The 16,638-nt window shown below is 43.8% G+C and overlaps 1 protein-coding gene across 1 annotated transcript in view; it reads left to right on the top strand.

Annotated features, from left to right (window-relative positions):
- Positions 1-12,884, top strand: part of LPCAT1 (lysophosphatidylcholine acyltransferase 1) — a 243,208-nt gene extending 230,324 nt beyond the window's left edge. Inside the window, exon 14 of the mRNA XM_040353529.1 lies at positions 10,390-12,884. Coding sequence (XP_040209463.1) covers positions 10,390-10,577 — 188 coding nt within the window. The 3' untranslated portion in view covers positions 10,578-12,884. The remainder of the gene's footprint in view (positions 1-10,389) is intronic.
- Positions 12,885-16,638: the final 3,754 nt, after the last annotated feature.

Here is a 16,638-nt window from a genome sequence, read left to right as displayed (position 1 = left end):
GGGTCCCAGCACTGAACCTTGGGGTACACCACTGATAACCTTAGACCAGAGTAAGAATCATTAACAACTACTCTCTGAATTCTGTCTTTTATCCAGTTTTCTATCCATTTACAAACTGATATTTCCAAGCCTGTTGACTTTACCTTACACATGAGCCTTGTGTACGGAACTATATCGAACGCCTCCTGGTTTCGGCTGCTCCTCCTCTCACATTTTAGCGGTGGTTGCCTCTGTGCAGGAGTAGTGGCTAAGTCTGGTTCCTACTCCCTCCCCCTGGTGTCACCCAACACCTCCCCCCTCAGCGGCGATTGTCTGTGTGATGGCTAATGCTTCTACTGCTGCCTATGTGGGAGCCAGAGGATATCGTTGCTCGCCGCACGGGCTACAGGGAGAGAAACGGATGGAGGCAGCTAGGTAAAGCTGTGAGCAGGGCTGGCACCAGCATAACTACTTGTTGAGGGACGCCTGAGTTTGTTGCTCCCCCTCTGGCCTGGCGCTTTAAGGCAGGTGCCTTATGCTGGCGCCGGCCCTGCCTGTGCATTACATGTAGTGTCCTATCTTTGTTTAATGCACCTGACCATCTGTGAGAATTATGCGCTTTGCCATTATAGAAGAAAAAAAAAAGAGAAATGACACGTTGCTACAATGTAAAGTAGTGAGTGTACAGCTTGTATAACGGTGTCAATTTGCTGTCCCCTCAAAATAAGTCAACACACAGCCATTATTGTCTAAACCGCTGGCAACAAAAGTGAGTACACCCCTAGGTGAAAATGTCCAAATTGGGCCCAATTAGCCATTTTCTCTCCCTGGTGTCATGTGACTCGTTGGTGTTACAAGGTCTCAGGTCTGAATGGGGGAACGGGTGTGTTAAATTTGGTGTTATCGATCTCTCATACTGGTCACTCGACGTTCAACATGGCACCTCAAGGCAAAGAACTCTTAGGATCTGAAATAATTGTTCCTCATCTATGTAAAGATGCCCTAGGCTATTAGAAGATTGCCAAGACCCTGCAACTGAGCTGCAGCACAGTGGCCAAGACCATACAGTGGTTTACCAGGACAGGTTTCACCAAAATCAAGCCTCACCATGGTTGACCAAAGAAGTTGAGAGCACGCGCTTAGTGTCCCATCCAGAGGTTGTCTTTGGGAAATAGACATATGAGTGCTGCCAGCATTGCTGCAGAGGTTGAAGGGTCAGCCTGTCGGCTCTCAGACCATACGCTGCCATGGTCTGCATGGCTGTCGTCCTAGAAGGAAGCCTCTTCTAAAGATGATGCACGCAGAAGAAAGCCCGCAAACGGTTTGCTGAAGACCAACAGACTAAGGACATGGATTACTGGAACCATGTCCTGTGGTCTGATGAGACCAAGATAAACTTATTTGGTTCAGATGGTGTCAAGCATTGTGGGCGGCAACCAGGTGAGGAGTACAAAGACAAGTTTGTCTTGCCTACAGTCAAGCATGGTGGTGGGAGTGTCATGGTCTGGGGCTGCATGAGTGCTGGCGGCACTGAGGAGCTACAGTTCAATCGAGGGAACCATGAATGCCAACATGTACTGTGACATACTGAAGCAGAGCATGATCCCCCTCCATTCGGAGACTGGGCCGCAGGGCAGTATTCCAACATAACTACCCCAAACACATCTCCAAGACGATTACTGCCTTGCTAAAGAAGCTAAGGGGAAAGGTGATGGACTGGCCAAGCATGTCTTCAGACCTAACCCTATTGAGCATCTGTGGAGCATCCTCAAACTGAAGGTGGAGGAGCTCAAGGAACATCTACCAGCTCAGTGATGTTGTCATGGAGGATTGGAAGAGGACTCCAGTGACAACCTGTGAAGCTCTGATGAACTCCATGCCCAAGAGGGTTAAGGCAGTGCTGGAAAATAATGGTGGCCACACAAAATATTGACACTTTGAGCCCAGTGTGGACATTTTCACCATTTTAGGTGAGTACTCTCTTCTGTTACCAGTGGCTTAGAAATTAATGGTTATGTGTTGAGTTATTTTGAGGGGACAGCAAATTTACACACTACTTTACATTGTAGCAAAGTGTAATTTCTTCAGTGTTTGTCACATGGAAAGATATAATAAAATATTTACAAAAATGTGAGGGGTATACTCGTGTGGCATACTGTATGCATGCACGCATGTGTGTATGTGTAATTAATATATATACACACATGCACAGTTGTGCTCATAAGTTTACATACCCTGGCAGAATTTGATTTCTTGGCCATTTTTCAGAGAATATGAATGATAACACAAACTTTTCTTTGACTCATGGTTAGTGTTTGGCTGAACTCATTTATTATTGGTCAGCTGTTTACTCTTTTTAAATCATGACGACAGAAACTACCCAAATGACCCTGATCAAAAGTTTACATACCCTGGTGACTTTGGTCTTATAACATGCACAAGTTGACACAACAGTTGAATGGCTATTAAAGGTAACCATCCTAACCTGTGATCTGTTTTCTTGTAATTAGTGTGTGTGTGTGTGTCTGTGTATAAAAGGTCAGTGAGTTTCTGGACTCTTGACAGACCCTTGCGTCTTTAATCCAGTGCTGCACTGATGTTTCTGGATTCTGAGTCATGGGGAAAGCAAAAAAATTGTCGATGGATCTGCGAGAAAAACGGAAAATTGTTATTCTTACCTTCGGTAATTTTTCTTTCCTGGCCTGTCCTCACGTCAGCACATCATGGGTTAATCCCTCCTTCGGTCCACCAGTACCACCTTCTCTTAGCTAATAAGTAGGGGGCCCCTCCTCCCCAGTCCTTGTTCCACTAATTTGGCGGACGACAGACTATAGGGAGGGAAAGGCTGTGCTGACGTGAGGACAGGCCAGGAAAGGAAAATTACCGAAGGTAAGAATAACAATTTTCCGTTTTCCTGGCCAGTCCTCCCGTCAGCACATCATGGGATTTGATTTAGCACCTTAGGGCGGGAAAATATATATAAGACTCGGACGACAACTATAAATGCTGCTTAAGTAAATATATTTATTTATTTATTTTTTTTTTTGTTTTTTTTCATTTTGCCTGAAAAGGTGCCGATACCACGGCATTTCCGAAACTAGACGCCTTAGATGGTTCCGCCCTGTCTGGCTACATATGCCACTGCTGTTTTGTTGTCCAACATTAGTTTCACTCAAGCACCCTGTATCAGCTTCTCGAACGCCCGTAGGGCCATGTATGCTGCTTGCAGCTCCAAGAGGTTGGAGTGTCGGGATTCCGTTTTGCTCCAAAGTCCCTGCACCTGCCTGCCGAGGCAGTGAGCACCCCAGCCCCGGAGACTGGCATCCGAAGTTATCAGAACCCAGTCCCCGGGGCTGAGGGGCATGCCCCGCGACAGGTTCTCTGATGACTGACTTCCACCAGGCTAAGTTCTGTCGAATCCGACTTGGCATGAGGATCCTTTGGTGGAGAGAGGTACCGTCCCATTGGTTCAGGAAGGTTGTCTGGAAGGCTCTTGTGTGGAACCTTGCCCAAGGGACGGCTGGGCTTGCTGCCGTAAACATCCCGAGTAGGGTCATACAATCTCTCGCCGTTAGCGATGATGATCTCATCACGCTGCCAACGCAAGCTACCAACTCTGCCTTCTTTCGTTCGGGTAGAAGGACCAGGCCTCTGTTTGTATTGAAGACCAGTCCCAGATATTCCATCTGTTGTGAGGGAATTAATTGACTCTTTTGTTTGTTGATGATCCAGCCAAACCTTGATAGGATTTCCAGAACCATCTCGCGTTGACACGCCAGTTCTTTGCTTGAACGTGCCACTACCAAAATGTCGTCTAGGTAGTGAAAAATCTTTATGCCCTTCAGGCGAATGACGGCAATAACTGCTAGCAAGATTTTGGAAAATATTCGTGGGGCTGTGCTGATGCCGAAGGGCAGACACCGGAATTGAAAGTGGTCTTCCCCCACCAGGAATCTTGGATATTTTTGATGTCTTTTGTTGATTGGGACGTGCAGATATGCATCCGTTGGATCGACTGATATCAGCCAGTCTCCTGGTTGCAACACAGAGATGATTGTAAATACGGATTCCATCTTGAACGTCTTGGGCTCTATGAAGTGGTTTAAAACCCTCAGGTCCAAAACTGGTCTAAGATCTCCCGATGCTTTGGGAACTAGAAAGATTGGAGAATATACCCCTCTTCCTTGTTGACATAAGGGTACCGGCGAGATTGCCTTCTTTTGCTGCAAGCCGGTTAAATATTCTTGTAAGCAGTTCCGTTTTTTCTGATCTGTCGGCCATTCTGTATGGACCACCGTATTGGGTGGTTTCTGCTGAAAAGATATTTTGTAACCGTATTTGATTGTCTTGTGGACCCATTGGTCCTTGACTTCTTCCGCCCATACTTCCCAGAAGGACATTAACCTGGCGCCCACCTGGACAGGATGGGCGGTTGACCCGTCAAAAAGACTTCTCGGGTTTCTTTGCGGTCTGCGCCGCTCTAGACTTTACCTTCCGCAAGAAAGAATTTTGTGGATTTTTCCAGTAGGGTCTTGTATACTCCCATCCTGGCCTGTATGTCCTGGCGTCACACGCCCTTTTGTAATCTGGCTGAGCTGGTCGAGTGGCCTGCTGCCTCCTCTTGGGTCTCTGTGGCATTAGACCCGATTTTCCCCCTGTAGCTCGACTTAATAGCTTCTTCTAGGGTCTTTCCGAACAGCACCTTGCCGTTAAACGGGATATTGCAGAGACTCAGTTTGGAGGTGCTGTCTGCGCCCCAATGCCGCAACCAAAGAGCCCTCTTTGCCGTCACTGCAAAAGCCATGATTTTTGCAAGTAGCTTTGTCAAGTCCATAGAGGCTTCTGCTATGAAATCGGCAGCAAGATCGAAATCCTCCATTGTCTGTATGAGTGATTCTGACCCTGTCTCTGCTTTAAGGGCTGCTTGGGTTCTCGTGGTCCAGACCTTGAGTGCCCTGGAGACTGAAGTTAGGGCAATGGCCGGACGGCACGCTGCACCTGCGGCGGAGTACACCTTTTTCAGGTCTGTGTCTGCACGTCTGTCCATTGGGACTTTAAAGGTCATGGAATCCTGTAAAGGCAGCGCGACCTGTCTGGCCAAGCGATGTAAGGCCACATCTATGCCCAATGGTGAGTCCCAAAGGTCTGCCTCTCAAGTCTTAAAAGGGTACAACCTTGAGAAACGATTTTGAACGTTCGCCCTCCTTTCTCGCCTTTCCCATTCTTCCTCGAATCATTCTCGGATTTCTGGTAAGAGGGGGAAGGTAACCCCTTGTCTCTTACAGCTAGGAAAAAATCTTTTAATTTTTTTTTAGGTGGCTGAACATCTTGATCCCAGTCAATGGCCTCTCTTATGGCTGTGACAAATGATTCAATATATTGAAAATCAAATAAATATTCTGAGGGCTCTTCAGAGTCCGATGAGCCTAGTGATGGCGTCTCGCCCTGGCTGATTTGCGCTACTAACTTTGGGCCTTGATCTAGGTGTTTTGGTAGCTGAGGCTGACTGAATACCCTCTGCCACTGCGTCTTGGATATAGTCTTTAATTCTTTTCGCTTCTGCTTCCCTGTCTGTAGCCACATCTTTAATGCAGCCGGCGCAAAGAAGCTTGCCAGGTTCGGATGGAGCCGAACATGCCCAACAAAGACCATCGTCTGGGCGGGGCCTTGACCCACTTGGCTCTGCTACAGTCGCAGAGTGACTGGATTTGCGTGCTGGGCTGGAATGGGACTTATGCATTGCCCGAGAGCCAGACGCCTGCGGAGATTTTGAGCGGTGGCGGGACTTTTCTCCGTTCATGTCTTATCTTAGGGCTTCTGCTCCTAAAAAGACAACCAAGAAAAACTATGTTTAGCTCTTGGTGTGCACTCTTTTAAACTGTGGTCCCCGTTGACCCCTCCTACCTGTCCGGAGACCTTGGTGCATTCTGGGGCTGTGGTGAGCTCATGCTGTATAAAAAGCAGGATACGCACATCAGATGTGAGGCAAACAGTTGCAGAGTCCAATTATCTTATTTATTATCCATACCTAATAATTATGTATTTTTTTTTTTTTAAATACATCTATATACACATCTATCTACCTATCTCTACATATATATATCTATACACCCATATATACATATATGTATACTCTTCAAATATATACTTTATTTATTATTCTCTTTTTTTTTTTTTTTTTTTTTAAAAACACTGCCCCTTTAAATAGGCATCTTTACCTTAGATCAACAAAGAAAATAATTCAGGGTGGCAGCAGGCAGTTAGGACGGTTGTTGCAGCTCTGTCAGATAATGTGAGAAAAGAAAACATCCTCTTAGAAAAACAGCCCAGCGCTGAAAATGCTGACACAATCTCTCTCACCTCCTCCTTAGCAGGAGGCTTACCTCACGCTTCCTCTCCAAGAGCAGTGGCAGACCGCACTGAGCTTTCTGCCATTGCGAGTTTATATAGTACTCCGGGGCCCGCCCCCGGCGCGCCTCCGGCACCGCCCCCCTTGTGACGTCATCGCCGACTGACAGAAGGTGGAGGAAGGGAGGGCGGCGCGCTCCTACGGAGCCCAGATTCAGAGCAGAAAGAGAGCCACAACATGCTCCAGCATACGGAAGAGACACACCACAGCCCCAATAAACAAAGTAAGCTATAAAGCCCGCGGCTCATGCACCTGAGCGTCCAGTGTCATAAAGGGTCATACCTTTATTACTTCTGGACCTTCCAATACGAGGAGAGGCTCAACCTGGGTGGGATTGGTTCGGCAGGGGGGTAATATCCTCTTCATTTTGTAGTTTCTGGAAGAGTCTTCTAGTGGTCTGGTCGCCCGACCAAAAAAAAGGAACAAGGACTGGGGAGGAGGGGCCCCCTACTTATTAGCTAAGAGAAGGTGGTACTGGTGGACCAAAGGAGGGATTAACCCATGATGTGCTGACGGGAGGACTGGCCAGGAAAGGTAGTTGAACTGTCTAAAACAGGAAAGGGATATTTAAAAGATGTCCAAGGAATTGAGAATGCCAATCGGCAGTGTTCAAACTCCAACCAAGAAGTGGAAAATAAGGGGATCTGTTGAAACCAAACCATGGTCAAGTAAACTAACTAAAATTTCAGCCACAACTGCTAGGAAAATTGTTCTGGATGCAAAGAAAAACCCACAAATAACAGGTGAGATACAGGACTCTCTGAAAACATGTGGTGTGGCCGTTTCAAGATGCACAATAAGGAGGCACTTGAAGAAACACAGGCTGCATGGTCAAATCGCCAGAAGAAAGCCATTCCTACGCAACTGCCACAAAGTATCCCACTTGCAATACGACAAACGGCACAGAGACAAGCCTCAAACCTTCTGGCACAAAGTCATTTGAAGCAATGAGACCAAAATTGAGCATTTTGGCCACAAACATAAACGCTACATTTGGAGAGGTGTCGACCATTCCTATGATGAAAGGTACACCATTCCTATTGTGAAAAATGGAGGTGGATTGTCGATGTTTTGGGGATGTATGCACTAAAAAGGCACAGGATATTTGGTCAAAATTGATGGCAAGATGAATGCAGCATGTTATCCAAAACGACTTTGCATTCATCAGTCAGGAAGCTGCGTATGGGACGTTCTTGGACTTTCCAGCATGAAAATTATCCAATTTACAAGGCCAAGTCCACCTGTCATTTGCTACAGCACAATAAAGTGAAGGTTCTGGAGTGCCCATCTCAGTCTAATGACCTCAATATCATTGAGCCACTCTGGGGAGATCCCAAACGTGCCGTTCAAGCAAGACAGCCCAAGAATTTACAGGAACTGGAGCCTTTTTGCCATCTCCCCTTTAAGACAGAGAAAGGGACTAGGGACACATATTCCCCAGTCCCTTTCTCAGCTGCACTGGAAATGAATGAACAGGAGACAGAGGCTCCTATCCATTCATAAACTGAAGCATCGTAAACACAGTTTACAATGCTCAGTCATATGAATGGACAGAGTCAGTGATCACTGACTCTGTTCATTCAGAAAAGGTAGGAGAGGGGTTTAGCGGCTCCTACCGCCGCTCTCCATCCTGACAGAGGGGGCGGAGGAGGACACGGAGGGGGGACACAGATCACGGAGGGGGGAAGCAGCGGCACAGAGGGGGGAGCAAAACGGAGGACGGCAGTGGCACGGAGGGGGAGAACAAAGGACGGCAGTGGCACAGAGGGGGGGGGACAGAGGATGGCAGCGGCACAGAGGGGGGGGACAGAGGATGGCAGCGGCATGGAGGGGGGGGGACAGAGGATGGCAGCGGCACGGAGGGGGGGGGACAGAGGACGGCAGCGGCACGGAGGGGGGGGAACAGAGGACGGCAGCGGCACGGAGGGGGACAGAGGACAGCAGCGGCAAGGAGGGGGGGGAACAGAGGACGGCGGGGGAACAGAGGACGACAGCGGCACGGAGGGGGGGACAGAGGACGGCAGCGGCACGGAGGGGGGGGGGAAACAGAGGACGGCAGCGGCACGTAGGGGGCGGGAAGAGAGGACGGCAGTGGCATGGAGGGGGCGGGAAGAGAGAGCGGCACGGAGGAGGGGGAACAGAGGACGGAAGCGGCACGGAGGCGGGGGAACAGAGGACGGAAGCGGCACGGAGGCGGGGGAACAGAGGACGGCAGCGGCACGGAGGGGGGGAACAGAGGACGGCAGCGGCACGGAGGGGGGTAAAAGAGAACGGCAGCGGCACGGAGGGGGAGAGCAGAATGGCAGCGGCACGGAGGGGGGGACACAGGAGCATGGAAGAAGAGTCAGGTATCGGTAAAGTATCGGAGCATTTTCTCCGAGTACAAGTACTCGGGGAAATACTTGGTATCGGTACCGATACTAGTATCGGTATCGGGGCAACCCTAGCGGAGGGGGCATTATCTTGTGGGATTGTGTTTTCAGGGATTGGGCTTGGCTCCTTGGTTCCAGTGAAGGGAACTTTTAAGGCATCAGCATACCAAGACATTTTGGAGAATTTCATGCTCCCAACTTTGTGGGAACAGTTTGGGGATGGCCCCTTCCTGTTCCAACATGACTGCACACCAGTGCACAATGCAAGATCAATAAAGACTGGAAAAAATAGGTAAAAACACTGCGCTAAACAAGAGTGTGAAATGCTGCCAGTACCGAAAAAATGTAGATACAAATATTTGGGAAATATGATAAAAGATGAGGTACGCACTACACCAATGTATGTGAGAATTTGGTAATGTTACCAAAAAATTAAAAATGAATACAAAGTGTTAAACAAGGAGCTAAAAGCGAACCACTACCACTGAACGTGATTAGCTATAAATTATATATAAATACCAAAAACTAAATGTGAATAACAGTCTGATAATGACCAAAAGTATACACATATAATTCAAGGATGTGACATTGACAGAAATATGGTATAAGTGGATAAAAAGTCCCAAGTGTGAAAAAAGTGAACAGTAAATCCAGCAGTCTTCTTATAGTGGGTGTTGTAATGTTAGGAATTACACCTCCTTCCACCAAGTGAGCACCCGAGTGTGAGAGATGTAGTCTCCTCACCAGACCCTCGACCACAAAGAGGCGGTCAGACCAGGCACAGGTTTTTTTAAAGTCTCCCAATGGACTATAGGCTGGAGCTGGTTCCAATATATTCAATCAGACGCTGATGGGTATCTCAGGCAAAAACACAAAAAAGAAGTCCATAGTGTAGACTGCGATGCAAATTTTAATAAAAAAAGGTTACAGAAATTCGATGCAATACATGCCCCGATATGGTGTATCGTATGCGGTCTACAAACAGGATCTCGGCAGTGTACAAACAGGATCTCGGCATCCCCTCTTGTACACTGTACCCTCTGTACACCGCATACGATACACCTTACTGTGAAAATTACACTGGCAGTGAACGGGTTAACCACTAGGTGGCACTGTAGGGGTTAAGTGTGCCCTAGTGAGCGATTCTTACTGTAGGGGGGATGGGCTACATGTGACAAGAAAGTGATCACCGCTTCCGATTACAGGAAGCGGTGATCACGGTCATTGTCACTAGGCAGAGCAGGAAGATGCTTGTTTACATCAGCATCTCGCCGTTCTTCCATACCGCAGCGATCGAGTCCGCGGGACCCACAGTCGGGCTCGCAGTGGGCGCGTACACAATGCCGCGATCTTAAAGGGGACATACAGGTACGTCCTTCTGCCTGTCCGAGCCATGCTGTCGACGTATATCGTTGTGCGCTGGTCAGCAAGCAGTTAAGTGACCTCCTGACATGACGAACTGTGTGAGCGCTTTTACATGATGGCGACGAGGCCTCTGCTCTCTAAGCTTTGGCACCAGCTGATATTTCTGACCTGTAGGCAGAAACATTTGGAGGCCTGTTATTGCCATTCTTTAAAAAAAATACAAGTACTAACTTGCATATGTGTTTTTTTTTTTTCTTGTTTTAGAGGACTTTGACAGATTTGCAGAACTGAACCCCAATTTTGCTGAAGACTATATTTATCCAAATATGGTGGACTTTGAAACTCTTATAGACAGCCCTTCTCCCACTGCTCCAAATGGCTTCTGTACTGATTTTACACCTGACAACATGGAGGATACGCAGTACCACAATGATCAAAAGAAAACAAACTAAAGCGGGACCTACTTCTCCCTCTCCTGGTGAGGGGCTTATGTGTATTGTACCTCCTGAATATATTTAGACTCATCTATACACGGTAGTCTTTTGTTTGTGACAATTTCATTTTTTGCCCAGCATTCATCTATCTTATCTTTATTACAATCATGAGGTGTTTTAAATTGCAGAATTTGCGAGTGATCTATACTCACTGTGTACTGAAAAATAAACAACTGTCATCAAAAAAATCTTACAAAAGTGCCTTTTTCTATGATGGATTCACTGGCTGCTTTCTGACTGACTAACATTCTATGATTAGGTAGTCCCTCCATGCTTTAGACAGTGGATTGTGAAAAACAAGGTCCACCTTGCTTTAAAGTCATAGGGACAAGAGGTCTGTCATTTTCTAGTTATTACTTTGTAAGTTTTTTTGATACATGTTGTGTTGGGATATACATTTCATCTGCTTTGCAAATATATAGTTGCACCATTGTATAGCACTCAAGAAATTTGATAATTTCTGAATTTTGGTGTGCAGAATTATATTTTATGGGCCAGTAAATATAAAATAAGTTTGTTATTCTTCAAAAAGACTTTGTAATCATGGACAAAAAAAGTAACTTTGGGAAGAATTAAAACTAAATTCCAAGCAAAATGCACTTTTAAAATACATATATGGGAGCTGTATTAACTGCCAAAGGACTTCTCTGTTTAATCAGTCCTGCAAATGGACTTGTATTTCTGTCCATCCAGCACAAGCAGCCTAGTTGCCTGACTTTTTCTCTGTTGCAGTTGGGCAACACAACTTGGCCACCTGCCTGCCCCTAGTCTGTGATTGTAGAGTGAATTGGCAAAATGACACTCAAAAGGCCATCCTTCTGTCAGTATGTTCCTTATGAACATATGTTATTGTTGTGTAGTGCAGGCCCACCCCTCCAAGTCTGATCACTGATGTAGAGGGGATTAGTGAAATCAATTCCTGGAGTCCAGCTTTAAGATTTTCCTTCCCTTAGCTGACTTCCCGTCTAGTAACTACTGTTAACTGGATGACAACATGAAATAATAAGCCACATAGTAAGTTACAGTAAATACAATATCAGCAGTGCAGATTTATGTAGCTTTACACCTGCAAGTGAGAATATTTCACACTTTCAGATGGGAATAACTTGTTTTGAGTTTATTGGCCCTTTAAAAAAAAATCCTGTGCAAACATCCAGCGCACACACAAACATTTAGTGTGTTTTCAATGATTTGTACAATGTGTGCATGTAGAACAGATTTTTAACTGGTGTGGAATTTATAGTGCACTTTGGTGAATAGTCGTTTTAGGTCAATGTATTTTTGTGTTCACTTCATTTGTTGCAAAAGCAAACTATTTCAAGTGACTTTTTTGTTCACTTTTCCTACAATTCAGATATATGTAGTATTATGAACAAAGCAACTATTTTATAAATGCAGATTGATTATATCGATTGGAAGTCTTTCCTCTTGTATACTGTTATGTTTACATTCAAATATCTGTGCTAATTGTGCTCAGTAGGATAAAATGTTTGCAGGTTTTTCTCATGTATCATACTTTCTCTGTTTTTTCAAGAATTTCAAAAATTGTGCATCGAAAACCAGCTTCACCTTTCCAATGAATTTGGTGCTCTAAATCAGGGATCTCCAAACTACGGACCCCTGCTCTAAATTATGAAAGCTAATTATAATTATTGCAAACAAGAACATATTCCTTATCTTGTGCAGTTGACAATTGCATGGCCTGTTGAAGCATGTAGTGTGTCCATTGGGAAGTCTTCAAATTTAACTTTTGGCTATGTGTGAAATCAAAGTGAACATGCGCCCAAACACAGTATTTAGAAGCTGTAAAAGCACTTTGTTACAAGCCTTTATTCATCTCTTTACCTATAAGCATTGTATAGAAATTCACTTTTAAATTAACAAGGCAAGCTCTGTGTTCTGAGAGCAGATCTTAGCAGGCTGCCAGCCCTCTAATAAAATGGCCAACTGGTGTTTTGTGAGTTGTAAGGCCTGAATTCCAACATTTGGGGCATACGTCCCAGAATGTATACAGACTTAAATGCCAGGATGCGCTTGTAGCCTTAGAAAGTGAAACCCCACTCTAGAGTCTTTGTAATCTTTGGGGATTTTTGAGGAGGAATAACTCCAAATTAAAAGCAGCAAGAGTGGTCATTTAAGGCTCATTGTAATGGTTCCATACTGTTAGAAATGTGCAAATTAATGATCATATATGAGAATAAGTGCACATTACAGTAACCCTTGCAATACAGGATTAAAATAGAAGACATATCTGGAAAAAGACTACGGTATATATTTACCTTTCCAGGGTCCTGTGTGATAAAAATTGCTGTTCCCTGGTTTCTGCAGGTATGTGGAATCTGTGCTCCCCCACCGCATGCTGTGGTCCCTTCCGTTGATTAATACATAACTGCAGGGCTCGTGAGGAAAGGGAGGAATCATTGTAGTTCAGTGGTGACATTTTCCAGTACATGCAGTAAAATAATAAATGGTGAAAGTACCCTAAAGTCATCTTCTGAAAGCAGTTCATATAGTCCCTCTGTCCTCCTGGGCAAAATTTTTTGTAAGCAGGGGACAGTCAGCGCAAAGGCCCAAGTTGACAACGTGATATAGTGACACGATGTATATGCTCTGCAAAATGCAATAAGGCAACACATGGAGGTATTGTGCTGTATGTCTGCTTATATAGATGTAAGTAAGAGGCACTGATGTAAGTGAAGGGTGCTGCCATTAGCCATTGAAGCACCAGAAGAGGCAGAATCGCCACTGAACATTAAACTTGGTGCCTGATATATGGAGAATACGGACTGCTGACCATTCACATAAAAACAAAGACACATTGGCTATGGCTAAGGTTTGCCGCCAAGCGTGGAATTTTTTTTTGCCATGACTTCTACTTATGACAGACCATTATGTACCACTGCTAAATAGCAAGTGGTCTACATTTGAGTAACTATCCCCCCCCCCCCCCCCGTCCAGGACTGTTAAACTTTTTTAAGCTTTTTTAACAATCACATTATGATAACATTTACAGTCAATGTATCAATATATATATATTTATATATATATATATATATATATAGCTAGAATATGAAAGTTACTAGATGTCAGGAGATCAACATTTAAAGGGCTATGTCTTCAGAACTTCTGCAGCAGTTGACACAATTGAAACTTCCTGTTTATCACATTTCAGGATATTGCGTAAGCACATAGAAAAAAGACTGTCCTACCTGATCTTCAAGGATCAAATTCAATGAAGGTGGAATTCTGATACAAAGACTAAAGGCCCATACTCACTATTAGATTTTCTGCAGATTTTTGTCTCCAGATTTAACAAAACCATGTAGTGCATGGGCCTACTTGATTGTATACAAATTGAAACTCTTAAGGTTTGACCTCCATATTATACCATTTTGGTAAATCTGAAGACAAAAATCTGCAGAAAATCTAATGGTGTGTATGGGGCCTAAATCTTCTGCTGCCTATAGGTGAACTCATTTTGTATCTCTTTGGCAGTGAATCTGATATTTAGTAGTCTCCTAGTTAAATACAGAGCACCACATTGAGCAAAGAAAGGATGCACTGCAGCTTCAAGAGGCCATGGACCGTAAAAAAAACAGGATTTTCTGTTGGTTGTAAAACATTTTGACTGAAGAGATTTTTACATTTGTAACCAATCATTACACATTGATGCAGCAATTTATAGAAGGATCACTCGATTTCAGAAAATGTAGTTGATCTAAACTTTTGAAAGGATGCACTCTATGATCCAAATTATCATTGGAAATGGATGCTGTTGTGTAAAGTAAACATGTGGTGGTAATATCAAAGTGAGCCATGTGCTAAATGCTAGGTGTCATAAGCTGCCAAATCGACCTGTTTTATAAGAAACTTCCCTTTGCCAGTGGCTTCCAGAGTATGACGAGAATAGGCATTTCCCCTTTCCCATACCTGCAGCTCTCGAGTCCTTAAGGAACCATTGAATGGGGCCTTGCACACATCTGCACAAATAGAAGTATTTGCATACGACGTAAAGGCTGAGGGAATTTTCTTGCAACTCTGGTATGATCATGCACTGTATGGTGCCTACCAATCATTGGCTGATTATTTTTATTACCAGTATATATCTGCTTTCAACACAAGGCACAATAGATTTTAAAATAGTTGGCAGTATACAGACTGCAGTACCCCTTAGCTACCAGTTAGAAATATTTTTGTTGTTAGTACTTTGATGAAATCTGGAATAAGACTGGTAGCTATGGGCAGCTTCACGTCCCTGTTATTTATAATCTAAAACAAGCCACATTTGCCCTTTTTTGTGAATTGTCAAAGGTTGGCTCGGCACACCCATCTGTATTTTTTTATTATAGGTAGATGATCTCTTTACTGCTTTTTTGTTATGCATTGAGATTAGTATGCTTTTGTAAATCCATGTAATTTTTTTTTTTTCATTTATGATGTTCTTGGTACATTGTATTTTTTTTTTCTTGGCTTTTAAAGATTAAACAAATGCTCAAGCTTTTATTATATTAAAATTAAGGCACTTTTCCCGTTACTTTAGAGGGAATTTCTGTTACAAAGGAACACACCTTCTCAGAAGCTAGTGATCAAAAGCTGCCATTGCCCGCTTCATGGGCCTCATAATGGATCAGGGTAGCAACGGTTTAACCACCCTGCACCAGATCTATTAAGTGCAGCCCATGATTTCACTTTGCTTTTATCAAAACCTTCTGAGACAGGTGTTCTCTTCCTTGACAAATCCCATAAAATTGTTTTTCTTGTAGTAAATGGTGTTTTGATTGTGCTGAATGCTATGGTCCATGAATGTGTTTTACATTAAGATGTCAGTGAAGAAACCTCAGGTCGAACATGTGTGGATGCAGCAAGTGAAGTTTAAACGGGTCTTCATAAGCTGTGCTTTGATGGCTCTTCTGCAGTCCATTTACATATATTTTAATACTTTCACCCTTTGGGTTTGACCATGAACATTCGTATGCAGTTGACTTTTACTGGTTCCATGTTATTGCTATATAAGAGATCTCAGAAACTTAAGTTTTCTTGAATCATTTTTCTTGCAGTTGTTAATGTGAATTTACTAGGAGAAAATAGTTAAGGTTTTTACTATGTTGCCGATTGTGGGTATTGGGATTACTCTTTAGAGCTTGCTGTTGTATTACTCCTGAACAAACTGTGTGCTCGACTTTCTTAACATTCCCATTTCTTGTAAATTTAAGAGCACACACTTAAGCTGAACAAGTGATGTATCCCTGTTTGATGGGTCCATTGATGTTCCTTTGACCTCAAATAGCTCAAGATGGAATGTGCTTGGTACATTGAACATAGTATTTGAGTGAGGGATGGAGAACCCGGATAGGTGGCACTTACAAAGATGTTTTGCTTAACAAGAAAAAAAAAAAAATCTAACATCTCTAACTATATATTTCTAATACACTTTCAATGTTTGCATTTCTATAAACTGCATATGTTTGTTTCTTACAGATTGGCATATTTAATGTTGTGTACAGCTATGCACAACTTATATAAATTTTTCTGTTACAAAGTATTTCTGCTGTATGGGAACACTTTGGATTTTTCATTCACTGTCTTTCTGTTTTAGATTTTGGGAAATTGAACTAATCCTAGTTTAATACAGACTGTATTTAGCAGTTTCTATGGCAAAAATAAAGTAATATTTACAGTACTTTTGCTTCAGGTTATTTTAACCACACAACATAAAGTGGTTGTGTTCTGATGTTAATTTGTCCTGTTTTATTGGTTGCTAGCTCAGCAATAGACTTTTTTAGGTTTTGTTCAGATGAACAGATATGTTAAATCATTTTATTCCATTTTATAGCAGTTCATGACTTTAGTGTCTTGACTCCCAGCTATGTGTCTAAGATGGCCCTCTTTTTTATTTCTACAGCCTCGTACACATGACCAGTTTTCCCGGCAGCGACGGCATCGAATGTGACGAGTGCCGGCTTGTCGTAGTCGATGTCACTGCATTCTTGCCATTCAAAAGAACGGCGATTCTTTTGAG

Source organism: Rana temporaria, chromosome 5, assembly GCF_905171775.1.
Source record: "Rana temporaria chromosome 5, aRanTem1.1, whole genome shotgun sequence".
Taxonomy (NCBI): domain Eukaryota; kingdom Metazoa; phylum Chordata; class Amphibia; order Anura; family Ranidae; genus Rana; species Rana temporaria.
The sequence above is the reverse complement of the archived record's forward strand: the minus strand, read 5'-3'. Positions and strand labels throughout refer to the sequence as shown.